This window comes from Lampris incognitus, chromosome 5, assembly GCF_029633865.1.
Source record: "Lampris incognitus isolate fLamInc1 chromosome 5, fLamInc1.hap2, whole genome shotgun sequence".
Classification (NCBI taxonomy): Eukaryota; Metazoa; Chordata; class Actinopteri; order Lampriformes; family Lampridae; genus Lampris; species Lampris incognitus.
The window spans coordinates 62,439,591-62,463,632 of record NC_079215.1 but is presented as its reverse complement, the minus strand read 5'-3'; the positions used below and the strand labels follow the sequence as shown (position 1 = coordinate 62,463,632).

Genomic DNA, 24,042 nt, shown 5'->3' with positions numbered 1-24,042 from the left:
GAGGGGTTGCACCTGAGCCCGGAGGCCCTGCATGGCAACAGCGGCCTCTTGTAGTTGCTGGCCGTGGGAGGCTGTAAGCTGAATCTGCTTATAGAGAGCAGCCTGGACAGGATTGGCGTCTAGGTTGTCTGGGTTCATAGTGAGGGCGAGTTCGTACTGTTAAGGTTTGTAGAACGAACCCAATAGCGACAACACAAGACAAAGTAAAGCACCAACCTGGCAGGACTCGTAGAGGAGAGCCGGCCGGGCCTGGACAGAAGGGGGAGGCGCTTCAGGCGGAACTTGAGAATAGCTTCTTAAAAACGGGAAAACGTAAACTGCTCCCTTAAAGTCCGAAAGGGAAAAAACGTAAACTGCTCCTTTAAAGTCCGAAAGGGAAAAAACGTAAACTGCTCCTTTAAAGTCCGAAAGGGAAAAAAACACAAACTGCTCCTTTAAAGTCCGAAAGGGAAAAAAACACAAACTGCTCCTTTAAAGTCCGAAAGGGAAAAAACACAAACTGCTCCTTTAAAGTCCGAAAGGGGAAAAAACACAAACTGCTCCTTTAAGGTAGAAGTCCAACCGAGTAATAAGATCCACAGTGAGAGAGGAGAAATTAGAATATCAAAAACTTGATCTCAACTAGAAAATCACGATGGGAAAATCCAATGGGGAAAACACAAAGAGAGTTCTTCTCCGAACAAGCTCTCAAGGAGAACTGACACAAGGGAATAATCAAACAAGCAAAAACACGGAGAATACTACAATCTGTACTCCACCGGGAGACACAGAAATGTCACAAAACTCGAGACGAAGAATTTACTCACGGGACTGTTCAGGACGAACTCGCGACGAGTTCTGGAAAGCAAACAAACTTATACTAGAGTGGTTAACGAGTAGGTAGGCTGCAGGTGTTTCAGACGCGCCCTTCCCCCGCTCTCATTGCTGGTTGCCAGGTTGGTCAACAGACCGAGCCCTAACAAAACTGAGGCTACAATTCGCACAGGCTCACCAAAATTGGACAATAGAAGATTGGAAAAACGTTGCCTAGTCTGATGAGTCTCAATTTCTGCTGTGACATTTGGATGGTAGGGTCAGAATTTGGCGTCAACAACATGAAAGCATGGATCCATCCTGCCTTGTATCAACGGTTCAGGCTGGTGGTGGTGGTGTAATGGTGTGGGGGATATTTTCTTGGCCCACTTTGGGCCCCTTAGTACCAATTGAGCATCGTGTCAACGCCACAGCCTACCTGAGTATTGTTGCTGACCATGTCCATCCCTTTATGACCACAGTGTTCCCATCTTCTGATGGCTACTTCCAGCAGGATAACGCGCCATGTCATAAAGCTCGAATCATCTCAGACTGGTTTCTTGAACATGACAATGAGTTCACTGTACTCAAATGGCCTCCACAGTCACCAGATCTCAATCCAATAGAGCACCTGGGATGTGGTGGACCGGGAGATTCGCATCATGGATGTGCAGCTGACAAATCTGCAGCAACTGCGTGATGCTATCATGTCAATATGGACCAAACTCTCTGAGGAATGTTTCCAGTACCTTGTTGAATCTATGCCACGAAGGATTAAGGCAGTTCTGAAGGCAAAAGGGGGTCCAACCCGGTACTAGCAAGGTGTACCTAATAAAGTGGCCAGTGAGTGTATATTTTGCAGTTCACCTTTATTGATAGCCTACATTTAGCAAAAAAATAAATAATAATAATTGAAAAATACATCGATATTCGGGCCCAGCCTTAGAAGTTGTTTATCTGTATGAATATCCATACAATACTACTGAGTAATTCATAAACTTGTGTTTTACTTGTCTAAACTACAGTAGCACCCCCCAAACCCCATCCCCCATCCCACAGGTCAGACAACCACCACCACAAGTAAATGGTCAACCCGTGGAAAACACTGAAATGCCATAATGACCAAAAATAACATGAAGTGCACAGATCTGTATCTTTTTTAGGTTTTAAGTTTTATTTTTAGATTTTTTATGCAGGGAATGTGGACCAAGCATGCAACATATTTACAATGATGCCCTGCTGGAGGGCTGTTGGGTATCACTTGTGGTCACCCTAACAGTAACTGCTGAAGAAGGAGTGTTTGTATTTCTTTCTTTCTCTCTTGTATTTATTTTGTATTTATTTCTCCCAGCCATGGCTGGGATTAATAAATACATAAGTTATGTTCATATGTATGTGAAGTTTAACTTATTTATAAGTATGAAGGTGCAATATCAATTCTGCTTATTAAGTGAAACATAAGCAATAAGCTATAAAGTCAAAACAGGCAAAACATGATGGAGTCTCGGAACAGAAACTGAATAAAGTGTGCATACGTTGTGGTTGTGGGAGCAAGGCATAAGGCAACTTCCTCACTGGTTAATGTTTATGTAACAGACAGGAAACAATCTTCACCACACCAGGTGCTTCCGCTTCATGTCAACAAATTGGAACTTCACGTTGAAACAAAGGCAGCAACCAAGGGTTCTAACTCCGAGACTGAAAATGCTGCAACACCAGAAAATATTACAAATATCTGTCTCAACCAAGTTTATTGTGATTTTAATTATCCAATCACATTGTTGCAACAGGCAAGCTAGTGGGTTGTTTATGTTATGTCACTTTTTGCAATTGTTCTTTTCACTATATAAGGTATGTTAAATCACCATGTTAATATATTATGGCATACCTGATCGTATCCACTTAAACTGTAATGCCCTGACTACAGGAGTGTGATATAGCCTGGACACCAATATGAGCCCTGAGTAGATAGTTGGTTTATTGCCCTTGAAAGTAAATTGTTTTTCAAGTCAGGTGCATCAAACAGGATACACATAAGAAAGACAATATACTGTAAGACAACAATGATTTTAGAGACAGGTATCAATGACAATGATTCAATACTTTTCCCCTATAGTTGCTGTCCATGCAAACTGTTAATGCTAACGCTAACTAGTGCTACTCTAGTTGCTGTCCATGCAAACTGTTAATGCTAACGCTGACTAGTGCTACTCTAGTTGCTGTCCATGCTAACTGTTAATGCTAACTCTAACTAGTGTTACTCTAGTTGCTGTCCATGCTAACTGTAAATGCTAACTCTAACTAATGCTACTCTAGCTGTCCATGCTAACTGTTAATGCTAACTCTAACTAGCGCTACTCTGGTTGCTGTCCATGCTAACTGTTAATGGTAACTCTAACTAGTGCTTTCACCATCATGATGTTTTAGCTGACAACTGATTGTCAGTCAGATAACTGTCTTTTATCCATTTTATGCAATGATTATGGTATAACCCTAATAACAATGTAATAATACACATACACCTTACGAGGAACAACCATTTATTGACATCAAACACTGGAACATATAAATATATGACATTTTTCTTTGCCTTTTATGTTTTGTAATCACTTTTGTAGACCAAGCCCATTACTGAACTAGACAAAGAAATTACATATTACTTCCTCCAAGTTATTGAGCTCTCCTTTTTTATTTGGCTTAAAACCAAAATGTGTCCACAGGGGTGCAGTTGTTTTTGGCTTTGTTACTACAGCTTGACCTAAATACGTTCATTTCAGTAGCTGGCGTAGTTTGAGATCGTTTGATAATGTTTCACCCCATACTCTGCTGCAATATTTGTTTTAAATAACTTTGTGGTGGAGTAGCTATAGTCATTCTCATCTACAAGTTTCAGTTTAACTGGCTATAGTGACTGGCTTTTGCAAAACAAGACTTTTTTGGGGGGTTAAGGAAATGTATTAATTAAAGCCTCTGCAGTGTGCTCTGACTTGGTGAGTTGAACTATTTCAGTTCTTTGCACAAGCGTAGTGATCATTAGCAGTTCATCTCCATGTAACATGATCGGTTGTGTTGCCTTATTGGAAAGCATCCCTATGATTTCTTTTCTCGCTAATTGCCTTTGTGCCAAATCTAAAATCTACCTAATTGAAAACTGGAATACCTGACACTACAGCTGAATCAAATTAACCACCGGGCAGAATAGAAAACTAGCAGTACTGGACATCGCTGAAGAATCGATTGAAAACTACTAGTATAGAGAGTCCTGTCAAAACTATCAGTCAGCTTAGCAAGCAGTGAGTTTGCACAACCAGTGTATTGTACATGAGTGTGAGGGCAGTGACTGAGTAAACATACAAAACCATTAGATAAACCTTTAAAATGTAACTTCAGGTAATAATAAACAGACTGCAAATCCAAAATATTAGCACAGCTTAGTGTGCTACAGGCATCCAAGCATTTTTCTAAATTTCTCCATCTTGAAAAGATTGGTATTCAAGGAGGGGTATTCACAGTTTATTTATCAAATATTGGTCCTGCCTGCTCTGCCCAGCCCCTGCCTTCAGTCGTTGGTCTGTTTCCAGGGAACACCACTTGGCTTTCTGCTTCCCGGTTTGGTCAAGGTCCCCTCCCCTATGAGCTCTTGCCGTGAACCCAATGTTTCCTGTCTGCTCCTCACTCTGCCAGCCTCTCATCTTGCCTGGCATTAAAAGACTTGTTTTACTGAAACCCTGCCTTGAGTCTGTCTGTGTTGGCATATTGGGTTCAGTCTTGCAGCCCCAGTTAACGGTACGATCTGGCCAGTATGGACGCAGCCACCACAGACGGGCCCCAGCAAGCGCTCGCCAATCAGGACATACTACTCGGGTAGCATGACAAGACCCTGAGACCTGTTATGGACCAAATCAGTGCCGTTGTGCAGTCCCTCATTGACCTCCAAAGCAATGTGGCTGCCCTGAACTTCCCTGTAGTGTCCAGTTCCACACCCCTGTCTCGCAAACCATCTATCCCTGCTCCTGAGCGATATGATGGTGATCTCAGGGGTTTGCCAAGCCTTTCTGTTGCAGTGTTCTCTAGTTTTGGAACAACAACCTCATACGTATGTATGCCAGTGAGAGAGAGCAAAAATCACTTATGTGATTGGGTTGCTCCGAGGTCCCAAGTTTGCCTGGGCAACCGCGGTGTGGGAGAGGCAAACCACTGTCTGCGTCATGTATGCCAGCTTCACTCTGGAGATGAGGAAGGTTTTTGATCATCCAGTTCGAGGTAAGGATGCAACAAGGCAGCTCATGTCTCTCCGGCAGGGTAACTGTAGTGTGGCCGAAATTGAATTCCGGGCTCTCGTCGTGGAGAGAAGCTGGATCCATGAGTCTCTCAAGGAGACGTTTCAACATGGGCTTAAAGAAAACATCAAGGATGAGTCGTGTCCCGGGAGGAGCCTAGTGGGCTCAATGAACTCATTGCTTTAGCCATCCGAATCGATAACCACCTTCAGGAGCACCAAAGGGAGAAGGCAAAAGCAGTCTGCTTTTGTCTCCTCCATGCCTATTTCATCTGTATTGATTGCTTCTGTTCCCCAGACTCCACCCAACCAGGAACCCATGCGGCTGGGCCGGACTCGCCTTTCCACAGAGCAATGTCAGTGGTCATTCAACCTGAGGAGTTGTCTATACTGCTTGTCTATACTGTTGTCTGTAGCCGCTGGCCGGTGCACCCAGCAAGAGTCGGCTCGGCAGTTGTGGGAGAGATACTGCTGAGCTGAACCACTTACTCCTCCCTCTCTCGCCATCAACTGGAAGCCACTTTGGTGTGGCGGGGCCAGCATTGTCCTCTGTCTGCTCTTCTTGACTCCAGTGCTGATGCGAGTTTTTTTAGGCCAGCAAGTGGCCAGACAGTTCACTCTGGACACCACTCCCATCGACCCACCTCTGGAGGCCAACTCTCTAAATGGCCTTGCCCATGTCATGGAGAAGACCATTCCTGTCCTCCTCCATCTCTCCGGCTACCACCAGGAAAAGATCAATTTTCACATCATTGACAGCCCCCATTTTCCCGTAGTTCTTGGGCACCCGTGCTTGAAACTCCCCAACCCATACTTCAACTGGATCATGGGTAGGGTTAATGCATGGAGTTAATTTTGCCATTGTAACTTTTTGCACTCAGCCTCTGCTCCAACTCTCCCCAGTTTGCAGTATTTTCCTGAGCCACTAGACCGCTCCACAGTTCCCTCAGTATATCATGATCTATCCTCAGTTTTTAGCTAACACCAGGCTCTGTCTCTACCTCCCCGCCGGCCCTATAACTGTGCCATAGACTTGGAACCTGGAGTGCCTCTGCTCAGCAGCTGGCTTTACAACCTCTCCTGGCCGGAACAAGAGGCCATGGAAACATACATTTGTGACTCCCTGGCTGGAGAGATATATGCACCTCTTCTTCTCCAGTGGATGCAGGGTTTTTCTTTGTAAGTAAGAAAGATGGCCCACTTAGACCATGCATTGACTTTCACAGCCTTAATCAGATTACTGTTAAGAACAAATATCCGTTGCCACTAATTAGCTCTGCTTTTTTCTCCCTCCACGGTGCTGTGGTGTTTTCTTTCTAAGTGGGATCTCCGCAATGCCTACTACCTTGTGTGCATGCGAGAGGGGGATGAATGAAAAATGGTATTTAACACACTTCTCCGACACTTTAAGTACCTAATTATGCCATTCGGCCTGATGAATGCACCTGCTGTGTTCCAAGTCCTGATAAAGTCGGAGGGTAAAGTTGCAGTGCCATCGGTGCAGGCCAACCTACAAGGCTGCTGGCGCATCTGGAATCAAGCCCGCGCTGCCCTGCTCCATGTCTCCACCCAGTCCCAGGTTAACCGTCACCGCACCCCAGCTCCTGCGTATGTCCCTGATCAAGAGGTGTGGCTTTCCACCAAGGACCTGCTGCTGAAGGTGGAATCCAAGAAGCTCTCTCACCACTTCGTTGGTCCTTTCCCAGTGGACAAGGTTATTAACCCAGTGGCAGTACGGCTCAAACTCCCAGCCTTCCTTCAGGTGCACCCCATGTTCCATGTCTCCCATCTCAAGCCCGTCTTCTCCAGTCCCTTGTTCCCCCCAGCAGTGGCCCCTCCATGCATGGGATGGCAGCCCAGTATATCCCATCCGGTGGCTTCTGGACGTACTCCATCGGGGCCACCCTGTAGTACCTGGTGGATTGGGAGGGATATGGTCCTGAGGAATGCTGCTGGGTCCCTCAAAATCACATGCTGGACCTTCCGCTCATCCGAGCTTTCCATGAGCTCCATCCTGACAACCCCATGGGGGGATGACAAGCCTGTGGGGAGGGGCCCTCCCAGGACTCACCCTCTTTGACCCAGTCTCCCTAATTGTCTCCCTTATCTTGGCTACTCCCCCTGCCCTAGTTTCGCTGTCTCCTGTTTGTGTGTGTATGTGTCTTCAGGATTGGAGGCAGGTGTGCGGCAAGCAGAGCAGAGGTACACCACCTGCATCTCATTTACAGCAATCAACCCTACCCCTTATGTACCCAGCCTTGCCACATCCACCTTGTCAGACCGTAGTGCCTGCGCAGTTCAGCCTACACTTCTGGCCTTTATGTTGGGACATTGCCTGTTTCCTCATCTAGACCCGGCTCCCCATGTTTCCCACAGTCCTGCCTGCTCTGCCCAGCCCCTGTCTCCGGTCGTTAGTCTGTCTGTGTCGGCATATTGGGTTCAGCCTTGCAGCCCCGGTTAACATGAATTGATTTTGTTTTTCTAGAATCTCTAAAAGTGCTGTTGTTGTTGGCTTTGGGCAAGAAATTCAACTTTTAAATGGAAAATAGATTGTCTTGACTAAAACTTATCAATGTCATGTGACGAGTGTGAAAGGTCACATGACCAGACCAGCTTACTACCTGCTTGGTAGAGGCTAGTTCCCATCGATGCAGAGAACGGTCAACTGAGCATGCGCAAGTACTCGTTGCCTCCGTTGTTTGGGTAGGTTAAGGTTAGGGCTAGGGCGGGGTTAGGGTTAAAGTTAACTAATCAGACGCAGAGTAGGGGTGGGTCTTCCTAGAATCCTAGCGCCTGGATGCTACGCGGGGTGTGTGGAGGCATGGTAGAGGCATTTCGCGCATGCTCAGTTGACCGTTCTCTACTCCATTTCCGTTCTCTGCATCGATGGGAACTAGCCTCTACCCTTCCTGCTTGCGCCTCAGGAAGAAGATGTCTTCCTCAGACTTCTACAAAAGGAAGTCAGTGAAACACCTTAATTAACAGATAGAACTATAATATTTGGTACATATATTCTTTAAAGGCTATACTACTGAAATATATTGAGAATTGTACTCCTGCATATATATTTTGGTCGTAAGAGGTGTAAATTTGTTAATGGTCCCAATTGTGACCGCAGCCCAGTATCACGCCAAAACATGTAATTCACCCGCCGGTCCAACGTGTCAATGTCACGGTTTGCCTCGCTCAGGCGTGAAAAGTACACGCGTATATGACGGTGCAATGCCAGCAGGGGCGATGATTAGCACAATGCCAGCAACTCCCCACGGAGGAAAAGAAGCATGCAGCATTTTCCAAAATCCCTCCCCATCGGGTATACCTGGCTGCTATATTTTTTTAATATGTTTTCTGTTGCTTATGAGTGTTGTCACGTTAACTACATTTCAATTGGCGGTAGAGAGTCGACCCCTAACCCTAATCATCGCCCCCTGCTGGCACTGCACCTTCAGACACGCGTGTACTTTTCACGCCTGAGCGAGGCAAACCGTGACCCTGAGACGTTGGACCGGCGGGTGTATTACAGGTAGACTATGAATGGCGATGCAGAGGTGAACTCTCTGGAGGATGAGACAGATGTCCATGAGAACTAATTGGTGTTCCCCACCTCCCACTCCTGCAGTCAATCCATCTGATAGATGACTCAAAGGCCAACAGCGACCCTTCCTACAAAGTACAGCCCATCTTCAGTGCACTGAATGAGTCTTACAAAACGATGCCATAGTCAAAATGGTTATCGGTTGACGAAATTATGATACTTATTGTGGCAGGCATGTTGCAAGCAATTCATCAGGGGCAAAACAATCCGGTTTGGATATAAATTGTGGAGCCTAGCACCCTTTGCTGCATGGCATCCCCTCTTTTTCTACTATCACTATCCAATGAAAGCAGAAAATTCCAAAAAAAAAAAATCCTGACAGACTCGTTGGACTATAATGACATAAATTCAGTGTTCAATACGAAGCCCCGTCGTCTCCTGCTGTAATCATCAGAAGTAAGCTAATTTACCATTTCAGACTGTAGTAGCCTATTTCAATGTTAATGTTTATTAGGGTTTTGGGTTACTGTTTATTGCTCCAAAGGGGTGTGGTTAGCGCGGTCGCCTCACAGCAAGAAGGTCCTGGGTTCGAGCCCCGGGGTAGTCCAACCTTGGGGGTCGCCCGAGGTCGTCCACTGTGTGGCGTTTGCATGTTCTCCCCGTGTCTGCGTGGGTTTCCTCCAGATGTTCCGGTTTCCTCCCACAGTCCAAAGACATGTAGGTCAGGTGAATTGGCCGTACTACATTGTCCCTAGGTATGAATGTGTGGGTGTATCGGCCCTGTGTGATGGCCTGGTGGCCTGTCCAGGGTGTCTCCCTGCTTGACGCCCAATGACTGCTGAGACAGGCTCCAGTATCCCCGCGAGTGACCCTGAGAGCAGGATAAGCGGTATGGATAATGGATGACACCTTTTATTTTACTGTTACAGTGTTTGATTGTACGTGGTGTCTAGTTTCCATGTCCTGGCTTCTGTTGGTCATAAATCAATGAGCCACCCTCACATGAGCTTGCCAACGGCAGTTTTTGTGTTATTGTAAGTTGAAACGTGTTACGTGAACAATAGTAATAGTTATGAAGTAAATTCTAACCATGTCTCATTCTTCTGTGTTGCATATGTTGCTGTTATGATTTTAAATGTGTAAATCGGTCTAACTGAACAGTTTGTATGAATTCTGACTACACTGTTTTCCACCGGTCACTATTGTGACCGAGTATAAAACCTAATATTTCACTAACTTAACCAACAAATAATCAAAAAGGGCATCAAGTTTGTGTGTTGGGGAGGTCAAAGGAGTAAAATGCATGTGCTCAAATTGCAAAGAAACATTTGGGAATAAACCAGTTAATTTCCTCATAGCTTCATATTTTGTACAATAAGCCATTAGCACATCCAGTGTGGGTTTTTCTAGTTCTGTGTTTTTTCTGTATTTTGTTAAACATCAGTTTGTGACGTGTCTAAATAGACCCAATCAGAGACACCGAAGTAAACGAGAACACATTCCTGAAATGGCCAAGTGCCACGGATAACGTAGAGTCGAGTCTTTTGTGGGCACTGGTTTTTGTACAGAGTTACTGTGACGTTACTGCACTGTGACACTTACTTTGACTACTGGGGAAAAGGCACGGTGGTCACGGTCTCATCAGGTAAGAGAAACTCTTATTTCTGATAACACACACACGTCTTAATTTCTTCAACATAACACATTTTAGGGTAGAAGCAAGTTTGGAATTTGTGGTGTTTTTCTGTTGGGATTAAGTAGAGATGAAATGAAACGACTGCACCTATATAATCTGGCGGTCACATGTTGCTACTGTAAAACAGTAGTTTTACTGCTCATTTACAATCTCATTTATCAGCAGTTGCAAAATGTTCTGTGCTGTTATAGTTGCCGGTCCACGGCACTACCGATGTGGATACTAGGTAGTGATAATGCCGGTAACGGTAGTTCTGGTTGGCCGTGTGAAATGAATTGTGTAATGATGATAGCTGGGTGTTAACTACTCACTAGTAACCGTTTCATCAGGTAAGACTTTTAACATCATGCACAGTTTGAAACCCACACTGATTATTTGCTCAGGATTTAGATTTCTCTACTTTGTGTTTGAGCGGCCAGAGGCAGTTTGGTTGTGTTGAGTTGGCAAATGTCAGGTCCAGATTTCTGCCGTTGCAACGTAATGTGTTTAAAATGTTAATTAAGTGTAAAGATATGCAGCACAGTGCTGTCATTATTATCACTATTATCGTTATAGAATAGCTTACTTAGGAAAGTACGAACTAGCAAGCGTTTTTCTTTTTTTTCTCACTTAAGTTTTTAAAAAGATATGAACAGAACAGTAAATATACAAACCGATAGAAATAATAATGAAAAATAACAGTAAATAGTTGTCTGGAAATATTTCAATATTCAAACAAATATTTTAATTAGGCATTAATTTAGTCGGTGTCATTTCTCATATAAATGTTCAATTTTTCACAGTTCTTTTTAAATATATTCTAGCAAGCGTTTTGCAGTGATAAATATTCCGCTTTTATATCTAATTGCTGGTAAAATCAAAGCAAAAGGTATTTTCTGTGTATTTGCTACCAGACGGCCTTCACCAAAGCCGAGCTTATCCAGGGCAAACTTCAGTTTAAAAAGCAGAATGCAGTGTTTCAGCCGTGTAAAATGTGGAAATTAAAATGGGTTGTGTGATGTGCAGTATAAGCTACAGCAATGCCTAAGCCAATATTTGACAGTGTCACAGATTCCTCTCTGGTTTTCCAAAGCCTGAGTTAACCAACACTTTTATGTAGTTTGAGGAATGTTCAGGGGACTTTGTTGAGTACATAAATGGTAAAAAATATTACTTTCAATATACTGCTTACTGGTGTGAAACTAACACGACCTTTGTTATCACAGGGAGGTTGTTGTGCCCCTGTTCTAGTCGAGCAACACTAGAATGTGTGTGACTTCCTGCAGGAGGACTTGTCAGTAAGAGAGACATGTAATGTGTGTATTGCTGTTGTAAGGACGGTTTGTCTCTCCTCTGTCAGCCACACCAAAGGCCCCTACTGTGTTTCCTCTGGAGCAATGTGGCCCCGAGACCGGAGACACCGTGACTCTCGGCTGCCTCGCCACCGACTTTACACCCGCCTCACTGGGCTTCAGATGCACCAACGCCGAGGGAGTTGCCCTGCCTGATGTACTTCAGTACCCCGCTGTTGAGAAAAACAGGGCTTACTTTGGAGTCAGTCGGGTCCGCGTGCAGCGAGACTACTGGGACGCCAGGAAAGTTGTCAACTGTGTTGTTGAGCATTCAGCAGGACAAAAACAATGCCGCCTTCAGAAGAAAGGTGAGTTACTTGTAGATGATGAAAAACTCAAACACTTTTTTAATCCAACATGTGAGTTGGTTTAAATTACATTTATTAGATCAGTACTTCGCATATAATGAAGAAATTTCTGTTAAGTATTTTTTACAATTATCTTTTCCTTACAGAAATGTTTAATTGTCTTCTATATTTCTAAACAGAAATGATTTCTAATGCAAAAGTGTATGTGCAGAAAAAATTCATAGATATATTGGATTTGACAAAATATAAGAAAAAAATGTAACAAACAGAATATCTTATGTCATCCAGTTGTTTTTTTAAGTGACCAAAGTAAAAACAAGGTTCAGTATTGAAATCAATAACTGATTTAGGTGTCTTAGAAATATCTGCAAAGTTACAAAGCTATGTTGTTGTAAGAAAGATTGGAACAGGAACAAAGGAAACACAAAGAACCTCATGATAGTTGTAATTCCATGTTATTCAAGTTGTACTGCATCAGTGGCAGGTTGCAGCAAGTTGTACTGTGTAGTGGCAGGTTGCGGCAAGTTGTACTGTGTCAGTGGCAGGTTGCGGCAAGTTGTACTGCGTCAGTGGCAGGTTGCGGCAAGTTGTACTGCGTCAGTGGCAGGTTGCGGCAAGTTGTACTGCGTCAGTGACAGGTTGCGGCAAGTTGTACTGCAGTAGTGGCAGGTTGCGGCAAGTTGTACTGTGTTGTGGCAGGTTGCGGCAAGTTGTACTGCGTCAGTGGCAGGTTGCGGCAAGTTGTACTGCGTCAGTGACAGGTTGCGGCAAGTTGTACTGCGTCAGTGACAGGTTGCGGCAAGTTGTACTGCGCCAGTGACAGGTTGCGGCAAGTTGTACTGCGTCAGCGGCAGGTTGCGGCAAGTTGTACTGCGTCAGCGGCAGCTTGCGGCAAGTTGTACTGCGTCAGCGGCAGCTTGCGGCAAGTTGTACTGCGTCAGCGGCAGCTTGCGGCAAGTTGTACTGCGTCAGCGGCAGCTTGCGGCAAGTTGTACTGCGTCAGCGACAGCTTGCGGCAAGTTGTACTGCGTCAGCGGCAGGTTGCGGCAAGTTGTACTGCGTCAGCGGCAGCTTGCGGCAAGTTTTACTGCGTCAGCGGCAGCTTGCGGCAAGTTGTACTGCGTCAGCGGCAGCTTGCGGCAAGTTGTACTGCGTCAGCGGCAGCTTGCGGCAAGTTGTACTGCGTCAGCGGCAGGTCGCGGCAAGTTGTACTGCGTCAGCGGCAGGTTGCGACAAGTTGTACTGCAACAGTGGCAGGTTGCGGCATGTTGTACTGCGTCAGTGGCAGGTTGCGGCAAGTTGTACTGCGTCAGTGGCAGGTTGCGGCAAGTTGTATTGCGAGTTGTACTGCATCCATGGCAGGTTGCGGCAAGTTGTACTGCATCCGTGGCAGGTTGCGGCGAGTTGTACTGCATCAGTGGCAGGTTGCGGCGAGTTGTACTGCGCCAGTGGCAGGTTGCGGCACGTTGTACTGCGTCAGTGGCAGGTTGCGGCACGTTGTACTGCGTCAGTGGCAGGTTGCGGCACGTTGTACTGCGTCAGTGGCAGGTTGCGGCAAGTTGTACTGCGTCAGTGGCAGGTTGCGGCAAGTTGTACTACGTCAGTGGCAGGTTGCGGCAAGTTGTACTACGTCAGTGGCAGGTTGCGGCAAGTTGTACTGCGACAGTGACAGGTTGCGGCATGTTGTACTGCGTCAGTGGCAGGTTGCGGCAAGCTGTACTGCGTCAGTGGCAAGTTGCACTGCGACAGTGACAAGTTGCAGCAAGTTGTACTGCGTCGGTGGCAGGTTGCAGCAAGTTGTACTGTATCAGTGGCAAGTTGTCCTGCGACAGTGACAAGTTGTACTGCGTCAGTGGCAAGTTGCACTGCGACAGTGACAAGTTGCAGCAAGTTGTACTGCGTCGGTGGCAGGTTGCAGCAAGTTGTACTGCATCAGTGGCAAGTTGTCCTGCGACAGTGACAAGTTGTACTGCGACAGTGGCAAGTTGTACTGCAACAGTGACAAGTTGCAGCAAGTTGTACTGCGACAGTGGCAAGTTGCAGCAAGTTGTACTGTATCAGTAGCAAGTTGTACTGCGACAGTGGCAGGTTGCAGCAAGTTGTACTGTATCAGTAGCAAGTTGTACTGCGACAGTGGCAGGTTGCAGCAAGTTGTACTGTATCAGTAGCAAGTTGTACTGCGACAGTGGCAGGCGGCAGCAAGTTGTACTGTATCAGTAGCAAGTTGTACTGCGACAGTGACAAGTTGCAGCAAGTTGTACTACGACAGTGGCAGGTTGTGGCAAGCTGAACATTGCTGGAAAGGAAAGGCTTAAGCTTGCCCATGCAAACTGAGATACTGGCTCGTATTTTTTCCTCTCTTTCCATCCTAACGTAGGCCATCTGCACTTAACATATGCACCGTGTAGTAATATGTCTGCTTCCTTCCATCTACTTGCATAATCCTTTGGTTTTCTTATTGTTGTCTTCCTGCACTTTGTTTCACCAACAATCACAGTTCAAAATCCTGTTTAGTACAGCTGCCATGGCATGGAAATCTTCTTACCGCAGTATTAGAGGAGAGTAATATTGCAGGTTTAATAATATTACAAGTCGTGGGGGGGTCAGTGCAGCCGTTCCAGACTCGCGTTTACACCAACACGTACAACGAATGTACAACACATACATCAACAAGTGTCAAAATCCCTCTTTAAGAAATGTTAATAGGCAGAAGATAGCTATCGAATGTCAACAACAAGCGGGCTTAAGCTAAATACTTATTTACCCGCTCATTTATATTCTGTTCACATGGGGCTTTTAATTTTTGGGGAGGCCCAGTAATGTCTTATAATTGCAGAGATCATTTGTGAATTGGAGTTGTGTTATGTGTGTTACCTGCCCCCTGCTTGACCCCATTCAAAACGGGATTATCAGGCTAACTGATGGACTTTCTGGTCATAATTCGACAAGCGTGTTCATGGCACGCGCAACTCAAATACACCACAAAATGCTGAATATTTAACAGGTCTACCACAAGAAGTCAGTCAGTTGGTATCAAACTTGCAAATCGTAAAAACAAATAAGTACGTAAGTTGCATCGCATTGCTTAAAAAGTAAAGCCATGTTTACTGGGGGAGTGTGTGATTTAAGTCAAGAAAGTATTTGGAGCCGCTTGGCAAGCCAGTTCTCCAGAAGGCTAAAGTAGTCCAGTTGAAATGCACCACACAATAATGTAAAAGCATGTGGTACAGTTAGTTGTTAGGCTGAATTTGACTTGTTACTTGTTTTTTTTCTCCTCACAGATGTGCATTTAGTTGTGGTTTCTATTTGGTTTGTCTGTTGTAGATTCAGAGGAAGTTGAGCCTCTTAGTGTTAACTGAATGAGGGACACTGAGAGGACAAAGAGAGCAGATTGTGCACAATGTTGGGCAGCGAAGCTCTCAGAGAATATGGGAAAGGCTGTTAGGATGGTGATGAGGTTGTTGTTGCAGGCCGACTGTTTAGTCCAGGGCAGGTTTCCAGCTGTGTGGGACTCTGTCAGTGTTAGCTTGTATGTACAGTCAATGGATATGCAGAAGCATGTACTGAAGCCCCACCCCTTATTGATTTTGTATATGTTGTAAATTTTAAAAAAATCCACATTTACACTCTAGTGACAACCAAACATGTTGGGGGGGGGGGGTGACCAGTTTAAGCTCTTACTAACACGGCATAAAAAGTTAATGAATATAGTTTTAGTCTCTTACCCTCCACTTTAGCACATTTATTGCCCTTAGCTTCTGCATATATATCATTCTCTGCTTCTGCATACATATATCTGTGTATGTTTGTTTTTCAGTCGAGTTTCATCAGTTGCCAACTCTTAACGTGTTGATCTCTCCTGAGATGAAGAATGAGAGATCAACTTCCTTCTCCTGCTTTGCCACTGATTTTTCACCAAATGCTCATGAAATCAAATGGCTCAGAGACGATGAGGAAATCCGTGACAAAATCTCTGAGATCCAGACCTCCTTTGAGCCCAAACGTAATGAGAATGGGACTTTGTACAGTGTCGTAAACTATCTCCAGGTTGATAAAAGTGCTTGGACGGAATCGGAAGCCAAGATTACATGTGTGTTTAAGCAAAAAGAAGAAAATGTCAACAAATCTGTGGACTATAATACCACACCGGGTGAGTAAACCTATGGAAAGCAGAAATGATCATAATTGCAATTCTAATGATTTCCCAGCTGTAACAGTTCAGTCTTGCTTAACCACTCTTCTTTCTACAGGTTCCACCACATGTAATGACCCATGTGTATATGTTGACATTGAGATCTTGCCCCTCAGTTTGGAAGACCTGTTTCTGAACAAAAAAGCTAAACTTGTGTGTGAAGTGCTGGAAAAACAAGGATCCGTTGAGTCTGTTGAGTGGCAGGACAAAGATGGGAAACCTTTAAACAAGGACAGTCATAAGAGCAGCCGAGGACCCCACAACCTCTACAGAATTGAAGTGGATGTCCTGTTTGAGGAGTGGAGCGAGGGGATGGAATATTATTGTGTTGTTGAACACAACGACTTAATTAAAGCTGTAAGGGAGCGTTTTCAAAGGGACAAAGGTGAGAATGTTTTTGGTTACAGTACATGAAAGACTAACAATGTATTGTGCTGTCATTTAGTGCATGTTTTACATATAATATATTTTAATATTAAATGTCAAATATGTTAACATATCTATAAAATATGATTGCTTATGGCAGGAAACAGGCTTGTGCTGTCTGTCTCATAAAGAATTTACTTGAATCACTGGATTATTTATATACACACACACACACACATATATATGTTTGTGTGAAGCATTCTCAGTTCTGGCACTAAGTTGTGATTGTTCTCTCATGCTTGCAGGAGAAACGATTAAGCGGCCATCTGTTTTTCTGCTGAGTCCAGTAGAACAAACTAGTAATGACGTGGTGATCCTGACTTGCTATGTGAAAGATTTCTACCCCAAGGAGCTTGTAGTGTCTTGGCTTGTTGATGATGTGGCAGCAGATCCAGCTACCTATACATTCAATACCACAAATCTTTTAGAAAACAGCGGATTCTACTCTGTATATAGTGAGCTTACGTTGAGCTTGGACCTTTGGAAGAAAAATGACAAGGTGTTCAGCTGCGTTGTCTACCACGAGTCTATGATGAAAACAACAGGAGTCATTATTAGGTCCTTTGTACAAAACACCAATGAAAAACCCAACCTGGTTAACGTCAGCCTTAACATCCCTCAAATTTGCAAGGCCGAGTAGATGTGATGTTGTGTCCATGTGTGTTTTGCTATGTGTGTGTTTTGTTTGTTGCCTGTGATATGACATGCTGTTTGTCTTTAAATGCAGAACTAAAATCAAAATAAAAAAGATTTACTTCAGGACTGTTTTGATGTATGTTCAATTCAGTTTGTATCCTCATTTCAACATTTTTGCAATGCCATATGTTTAGTTAACATACAAGTTGAAGAAAGTACACATCAGATGGAGGTATCAGCATACCAGCAGCTTAAAGTATAGTGACCAGTAGGCCATAGACATGTTTATATGCAAAATTAAATGCTCTAAAATGAAGCGTCTGATACTCATCACTGACCATAAAAATGAAAAATCCCCCAAACAGCCTAACAAGTAAAGCCTAAATGACACTAATCTTAACAACTACATGACTAGATGACTAATAATAACTTATTAGTTGTTGTTTTCTGTTGTTATGGTGCATTTATTTGTACTGTATTGTCTTGTCTCATGTGCCCGTGTTACCTCTGTTGGTTTTAGCCTGTCAAAATAGATATCTTTTCAAGAACTAAATCACTTAGCCTGGGCTCCCAATACATCACTGTGTTTTAAGGACTCACAATAGTACTCCACAAGCCAAGCCACATGCATGCCATTATCTTTTCTTTTTCTTTTTCTTTTGTAAAGAAGGGTCTTTCTAGAGCAAGTCAGGAATCACTGTTTTTGCCAACATCTCCATTTTATTATACAAATATGTATTGTGGACTTAGGACTAAGGTCAAACGTATTGTTCAGTTAGTAATCCATAATACACAAATGGAGAGCTGGGAATGAAAAGACGTAAGGCAGTCTGGTCACTGCCTCTTGCACACCTGAGTATTAGTTTCAAATACAGTCAAGTCCAAAGAATAAGCACACAAGAAGCACACAAAACCCTTACACCATGTGCACTCGTTAAAGCTGCAGAATAAACCATGTTCTTTGTAAGGCAACAGAATCAGTGTGAATGAGAAGACAGATTCTGGGTATATTTTCTGCGAGTGTACAAAGGGCACCAGGAACAGCTATCAAGTAATAATATTGGGTCGTGTAAGGATGTGTAGTCTCTATATGGTGGCTATTGTATGAAATTTTAATTTATTTGAAATTCAGTGGAGGACAAAGGTAAAACTGCCAATGTAACACCACGTTAATCTCTTCATGCAGAATTTATTTTTCTGACAGACAACCAGTGGGGTCACACCACAGAGACGGAGCAAGATAGCACCGGGAAAACAGCCATTACCTTCATCATCCTCTTCCTCATCACTCTGTTCTATAGCGTCGGAACCACTGCCATCAAGGTAGTGAGCCTCCATTACCAAACATTAAGGATGAAATAGTTTCTGAGACAGCATGGTTTGATAAGTTAGAGTTCAATATCTGGCATTGGTATATCATGCAACTTGGATTTAGCATATTTCCCGGACTATAAGTCGCTGTTCTTTTACTCGTCTGGCTGCTCCTGCGATATATATTCCAAAGCCATTTCATTCATTCATTATCCAAGCCGCTTGTCCCAACTGGGGTGGCGGGGATGCTGGAGCCTATCCCAGCAGTCATTGGGCGGTAGGCGGGGAGACACCCTGGACAGGCCGCCAGTCCATCACAAGGTCCTATCCCAGCAGTCATAAAAAGAGTCGTATTGTTAATTAGATTAACAATGAGGCGACACAATAACTCAGACGGATAGCACGCTGATTCAGCTTGACTGTCTTTTTACTGAAGGTCTTCTTCTGTGGTGTTACATGTCATTCAAAAGGTACGTTACAGCAGCAGCGCCACCACAGGCTAAGCCTAGTTACTACACATCACATCTCCCTCTTTCAAGCAGAACACCTGAACATGTAACCAAAGCAAATAAACCTCAGTCCTGTAACACCACAGATGCAGGAGGTCGAGTCTTCTTGTAGGTTACAGTAGTCCCCCTCTCCCGGAAGCGCGCCCTCGCGCTTAGTTTTTCCCGCGCGCTCTGAAGAGACTTATGAGGATCTGCACACTTCCGGACACCACAGCTGCCACCAATGTAACCGAGCATATCTTCCGCCCGCTGCGGGATTCGAACCAGCGTTGTACTGCACCACGAGGCGGAATCGCTAACCGCTCGACCAAAGGGGCCAATCTCAGCCAATCACAGCGCGTGTTGCAAAGATCAAAGGATGGCCAGACTCTCTCTATACACACGGCGCTGTCCTGGTCGCTGCACTAGCGCCTCCTCTGGTCGGTCGGGGTGGCTGTTCAGGGGGAGGGGGAACTGGGGGGAATAGCTTGAGCCTCCCACGCTCTACGTCCCCCTGGTGAAACTCCTCACTGTCAGGTGAAAAGAAGCGGCTGGTGACTCCACATGTATCAGAGGAGGCATGTGGTAGTCTGCAGCCCTCCCCGCATCAGCAGAGGGGGGGGGGCAAGACCGGGACGGCTCGGAAGAGAGGGGTAATTGGCCGGGTACAACTGGGGAGAAAAGGGGGGAAATCACAAAAGAGAAAAAAGGAAGGAATAAATGCAGTGGGAGCAGGATTAAGAAAACAGTGCCGTGCAGGGGTCTACACCCCGAGTATACATAGACACCGAAGAGACTTGTTGTTTCCTCACAACATGTTTTTCTCTCTGAGTGAGACTTATACTGCGATTCCCTTGTGGTCCGGGAGATGTGGTAATGCAACACAATCCTGTACAACTACACACAACAACAGGGTTTGAATAAGGTTAAATGAAACAAAGAGAAACGATCAAGAATGAAAACACACAAAGCTGTTGTCCTGTGGCAGTGAGGAAAAGAAGAAGGATGATGTTATAAAAGATGGCTGAGACACAACACATGTCATTACTAGAGACACAACATAGTGATTCTTCTTCTGTTTCTGAGTCAGTATTTCTCTTCTTTTTCCTTTCCAGATTAAATGAAAACGTGGAAAAGGTGACGAGTGATTGCTTTAAAAAGTAATGTTTCACATGTTGGTTCTTTGTCTACTCATTTGTTCAGAATGTAAGTGTTCACAACCGTCATTTCTCTCATTCACTATGTCGGCTTTGTATTCTCATTGAAAATAATAAATGTGGAACTGAAGAAAATGATTTAGGGAACTGGTACTTTTTCTCTCCTACTTCTTCGAGTAGGTTCTCATTGGGGTCCTGTTGGCTTTTAAATGATCAGATCTAATTTAATATCTGCCTCTCATATTGGTGCTGGTTCTGCCTTTGAAACGTGTTTAACTGCAGCTTGTTTGCTTTGAAATGTGTATCTTACTTTGCACCGCCCCGCAGCTGGACTTACCAGACCATGTCCAGCTCTATATTCAAATGGACCGTTACTGCGGTGTGGTGGTAAAAACAGGCCAGAGAACTCAGTCAAGCAGCACAACAGAGAGAGAAGCCCACATGTAAATACTTCTGAGATATTTAGAGTTACACTTTAGTTCCCTATCTGGCAGAGCCAAACTTCACACCTGCTGTTGGCGACGCACCGCTGCTCTGTTCAGTCTTTCACTTCTGTTTTTCGGGAGCTTTTTTTGGTACCAGCATGTTATCCAACGCTTCCGCCTGCTTCCTGCCTGTTTCGCTCAGCCCTGCCCTGCTCTAGCTTTTGTGCAACAGCCATCCAGCTCCACCCGAAACTAAGCTCCTGCCACTGTGACAGTACATCTGCGCCCTCTAGCCTGGGTAACAAGACAACAGACTTAGTACTGACGGTAGACTTGGTGACATGTACACACATCACAACAGGTATGTGTATCTCCAGCGGCTCTGAAAAAGGGCCCGAGCCATCAAACATTCACGTTGAACACTCTAGATGAAAAGAAACGCTTATCTTATACATACTTCCTGTGTCTCAGTGCAGCGGGTTGTCCATCCGACCGTCACCATGTCCCCTGACTGGAGGTGGGTCTCTGGGGCTGCAGAAGTGAGCCTTGTGTGCACCTACAGCGGTTACTACCCAGACGACCTAGAGGTGCAGTGGCAAATAGACAGCCGTGCTGTCGACATCGTTCCGGTCCAAAAGAAGTTTCAAGCTGTGGAAAAGGAGGGAAAAACTTTCAGCCTAAGGAGCCAGATTGAGTTGGACCGGAAAAACTGGACAAATGGCTCAAATGTCACGTGCAAGTCCAAACACCACGACGCCGAGTTGAGCAAATCAATCAGTATTTGTGCAAGTAAGTGCGGCTACTTCTCAGTGACGATGCAGCAGTGTCGTTGCTCCATCACTCCTCTCAACATACGCCTTTCACACTACAACTCCTTTAAAATGTACATTTAGGGGCGTCAGCAGAACACAACTGATGACAAAAGTCTAAACATTCAGAGAGAAGATGTTGAGCTTGGCAAATGCATGTTTGATTGATGAAGTTAAAGATAAGAAGTTACAAGAAGAAACATCCAGGATGTTTGGTCTGACTTGATCAATGCTTTCAAGTTAAATTAACTTGATTTTTGACTCGTTTGACCAGCAAATGATTTGAACGATAATCATGAGAGATGTTGCCACTGGATATAAAGATTTAAAGATATGATATGGCTGTTATGGAGTCAGATAAACACGACTTCGCTAAACAAGTGATCTTTTGGCAGTTTACCCTTCCTCCCCTCCTTGCATTCACCTGGAGACCCCCAGCTTCAAAACAGTGATGATGGCAAAGCCTGAGGTGACGGCTACGTGTGTGGTTGAGACTGTCTATGATGCCAAGGTGACCTGGCATGTCGATGGGGAAGAAATCTCAGCCACAAGAACCGTGCCGAACCGGACCGGCAGCAAGACCTATTTCAGCAGCAACCTGACTGTTTCCACAGACAAGTGGATGACGTACAGTCGCGTGACATGTAGGGCTGAACACCCCTGCTCCCCTCCAGCTGAAAAGACGGTGGATATAAGTAAGTCACCTGTACCAAATGATGTTCATGTGATATTTGATACAACTGAACTCTGCAGCAACCCCTGTGTTTGTTTCAAAGGGCTTACAGCGGACAGGGCCCCGTCGGTGCTGATCAGAAGATCTCTGCCACACTTGCTTCATGGAGACGATGCCGTGCTGGAGTGTGATGTCAGACAACTCTCCTCTAGCGACCTCTACGTCACCTTTCAGGCCAACGGAAGTGACATATCTGAAAAACAATTTGTTGATCTTTCCAAAGCCACAGGCCTCACTTCAACCACTCTCCAGTTCTCAGTTCCAAAAACCCACCAGGGAAAAGACAACACGTTCACCTGCAAAGTGAACCAAGGCTTCGTCAACAGCTCGGTATCAGACTCAACCGGACGGATTTTTGGTAGGTGACCAGCTGAACTTCTGTTGTCAGTTGTGTTTAGTCTGTTGGTGTCCAATGTCTCTTTGTCAAACTCTTTCAATAGTAATTCTTGACTTTGTGTGGGGACATTTAGGTGACCTGTCAATGGAGCTTCTTCTGGTCCCCAGTAAAGACTCAGGACAACAGAAACTCTTGTGCATTGGCTGGGGTTTCAGTCCCCAAATCAAATGGCTTTCTGGGTCTCAGGACAGATCGGCATCAACTAAAGACATCTTATTAGGTGAAGACGGTCGTGTGGCAATAATCAGTCATCTCAATGTGCCTCAAAACGAGTGGACAAAAGCAGTGGTCTTTACTTGTGAAGTCTCTGACAAGGTTTTAAATAAAACTGTCCGCGATGAAATGGGCTTCTGTTCAGGTAAAGTGAAACAAAAAGGGAAGTAAAAACCTACACTAACTGTAGAATAACAGTCACTACCCCGAAGTAAATATGAAAATATAGTGTTTATAATTCCACTTATAACTGTACATTCAGAATATTTCTAAATGTATTTTCATGATCAATAAGAGTTCCACGATGAGTCATCCAGTATTAAGGAGCTGTATTTTATATATCATTTGGTCTTTATTTAATGATATGCCAGTCAGACATGTACATCATAGTCTTGTTCACTTTGACAAGGAACATTTTTTTTATTTTATTTTCAATAACAGCAGCATCATCTCGGAAAGCTGGTGTCTTCATTCAGGGTCCAGCTCTCCAGGAACTGCAGACAGATGAACAGTTGGCTTTCACCTGTCTTCTGGTTGGTCAAAATCTTGAAGATTTCTCCATCACTTGGAAAGTTGGTGGAAATAAGTCTCAGAGGGCATTGACTGAACCACGGCTGAGTCACGACAATGGGACGGAGACCATTCGTAGCTTCCTGAACGTATCAGCAAAGGCTTGGCTCACATATACACAAGTATCCTGTGAGGGGAAGCACCTATGCTCCACACAGGGTTACGAGGCGCACATAAGCAGAAGTAGAGGTATCCTTACCAACACAAGCATAAAGTTGACCTGCAGCCTCAGGCCCCGGTCACACCAGAAACTGGCAGTGCAAAAGAATGTTGCGTGCTCCTGTGGGAACAAACTTGCTGACCAAAAAACACTCGGCACAGTGAAATGAATGGAACATGGTGAGACCATCCAGTCTTGCTTCACAACCAACTGCAAACCACGCTGCATTTCTCTTGTGTAGTAATTTATCTTCTGGCAGAGCACAATAGTTAAAACTGGATGATTTAACGCTAGTGAAACAGGGAGCTTCCTCCATTTTGGATCCTCACTAGCCACTGCCCCATCAGATGCCAACGCAGTCCAAGCAGTTCTGCTACTGGTTGACAGTGTGAATTTGCATGTCAGAGTTCCTCAAAGCTGAACTCTACGTGACGTCATCGAGAAATTTACTTTGCTACCGGATGCAAATCCACTGATAGCAACAGTTTCATTCAGAGTAGTTGGTTTTGGCGGGAAACATCCCTGTCGTAAATGCTGGTGTGACCAGGGCCTTAATATTGCAGGACAAACGGGTGGCATCAATA

The 24,042-nt window shown here is 44.7% G+C and overlaps 1 protein-coding gene across 1 annotated transcript in view; it reads left to right on the top strand.

Moving 5' to 3' along the window:
• Positions 1 to 24,042, top strand: part of LOC130113067 (uncharacterized) — a 1,140,561-nt gene that overhangs the window by 62,409 nt on the left and 1,054,110 nt on the right. The window contains exons 3-11 of the mRNA XM_056280578.1: positions 10,175 to 10,251; positions 11,642 to 11,941; positions 15,759 to 16,091; positions 16,192 to 16,518; positions 16,805 to 17,195; positions 20,110 to 20,131; positions 21,053 to 21,365; positions 21,781 to 22,476; positions 22,589 to 22,873. Coding sequence (XP_056136553.1) covers positions 10,175 to 10,251; positions 11,642 to 11,941; positions 15,759 to 16,091; positions 16,192 to 16,518; positions 16,805 to 17,195; positions 20,110 to 20,131; positions 21,053 to 21,365; positions 21,781 to 22,476; positions 22,589 to 22,873 — 2,744 coding nt within the window. The remainder of the gene's footprint in view (positions 1 to 10,174; positions 10,252 to 11,641; positions 11,942 to 15,758; positions 16,092 to 16,191; positions 16,519 to 16,804; positions 17,196 to 20,109; positions 20,132 to 21,052; positions 21,366 to 21,780; positions 22,477 to 22,588; positions 22,874 to 24,042) is intronic.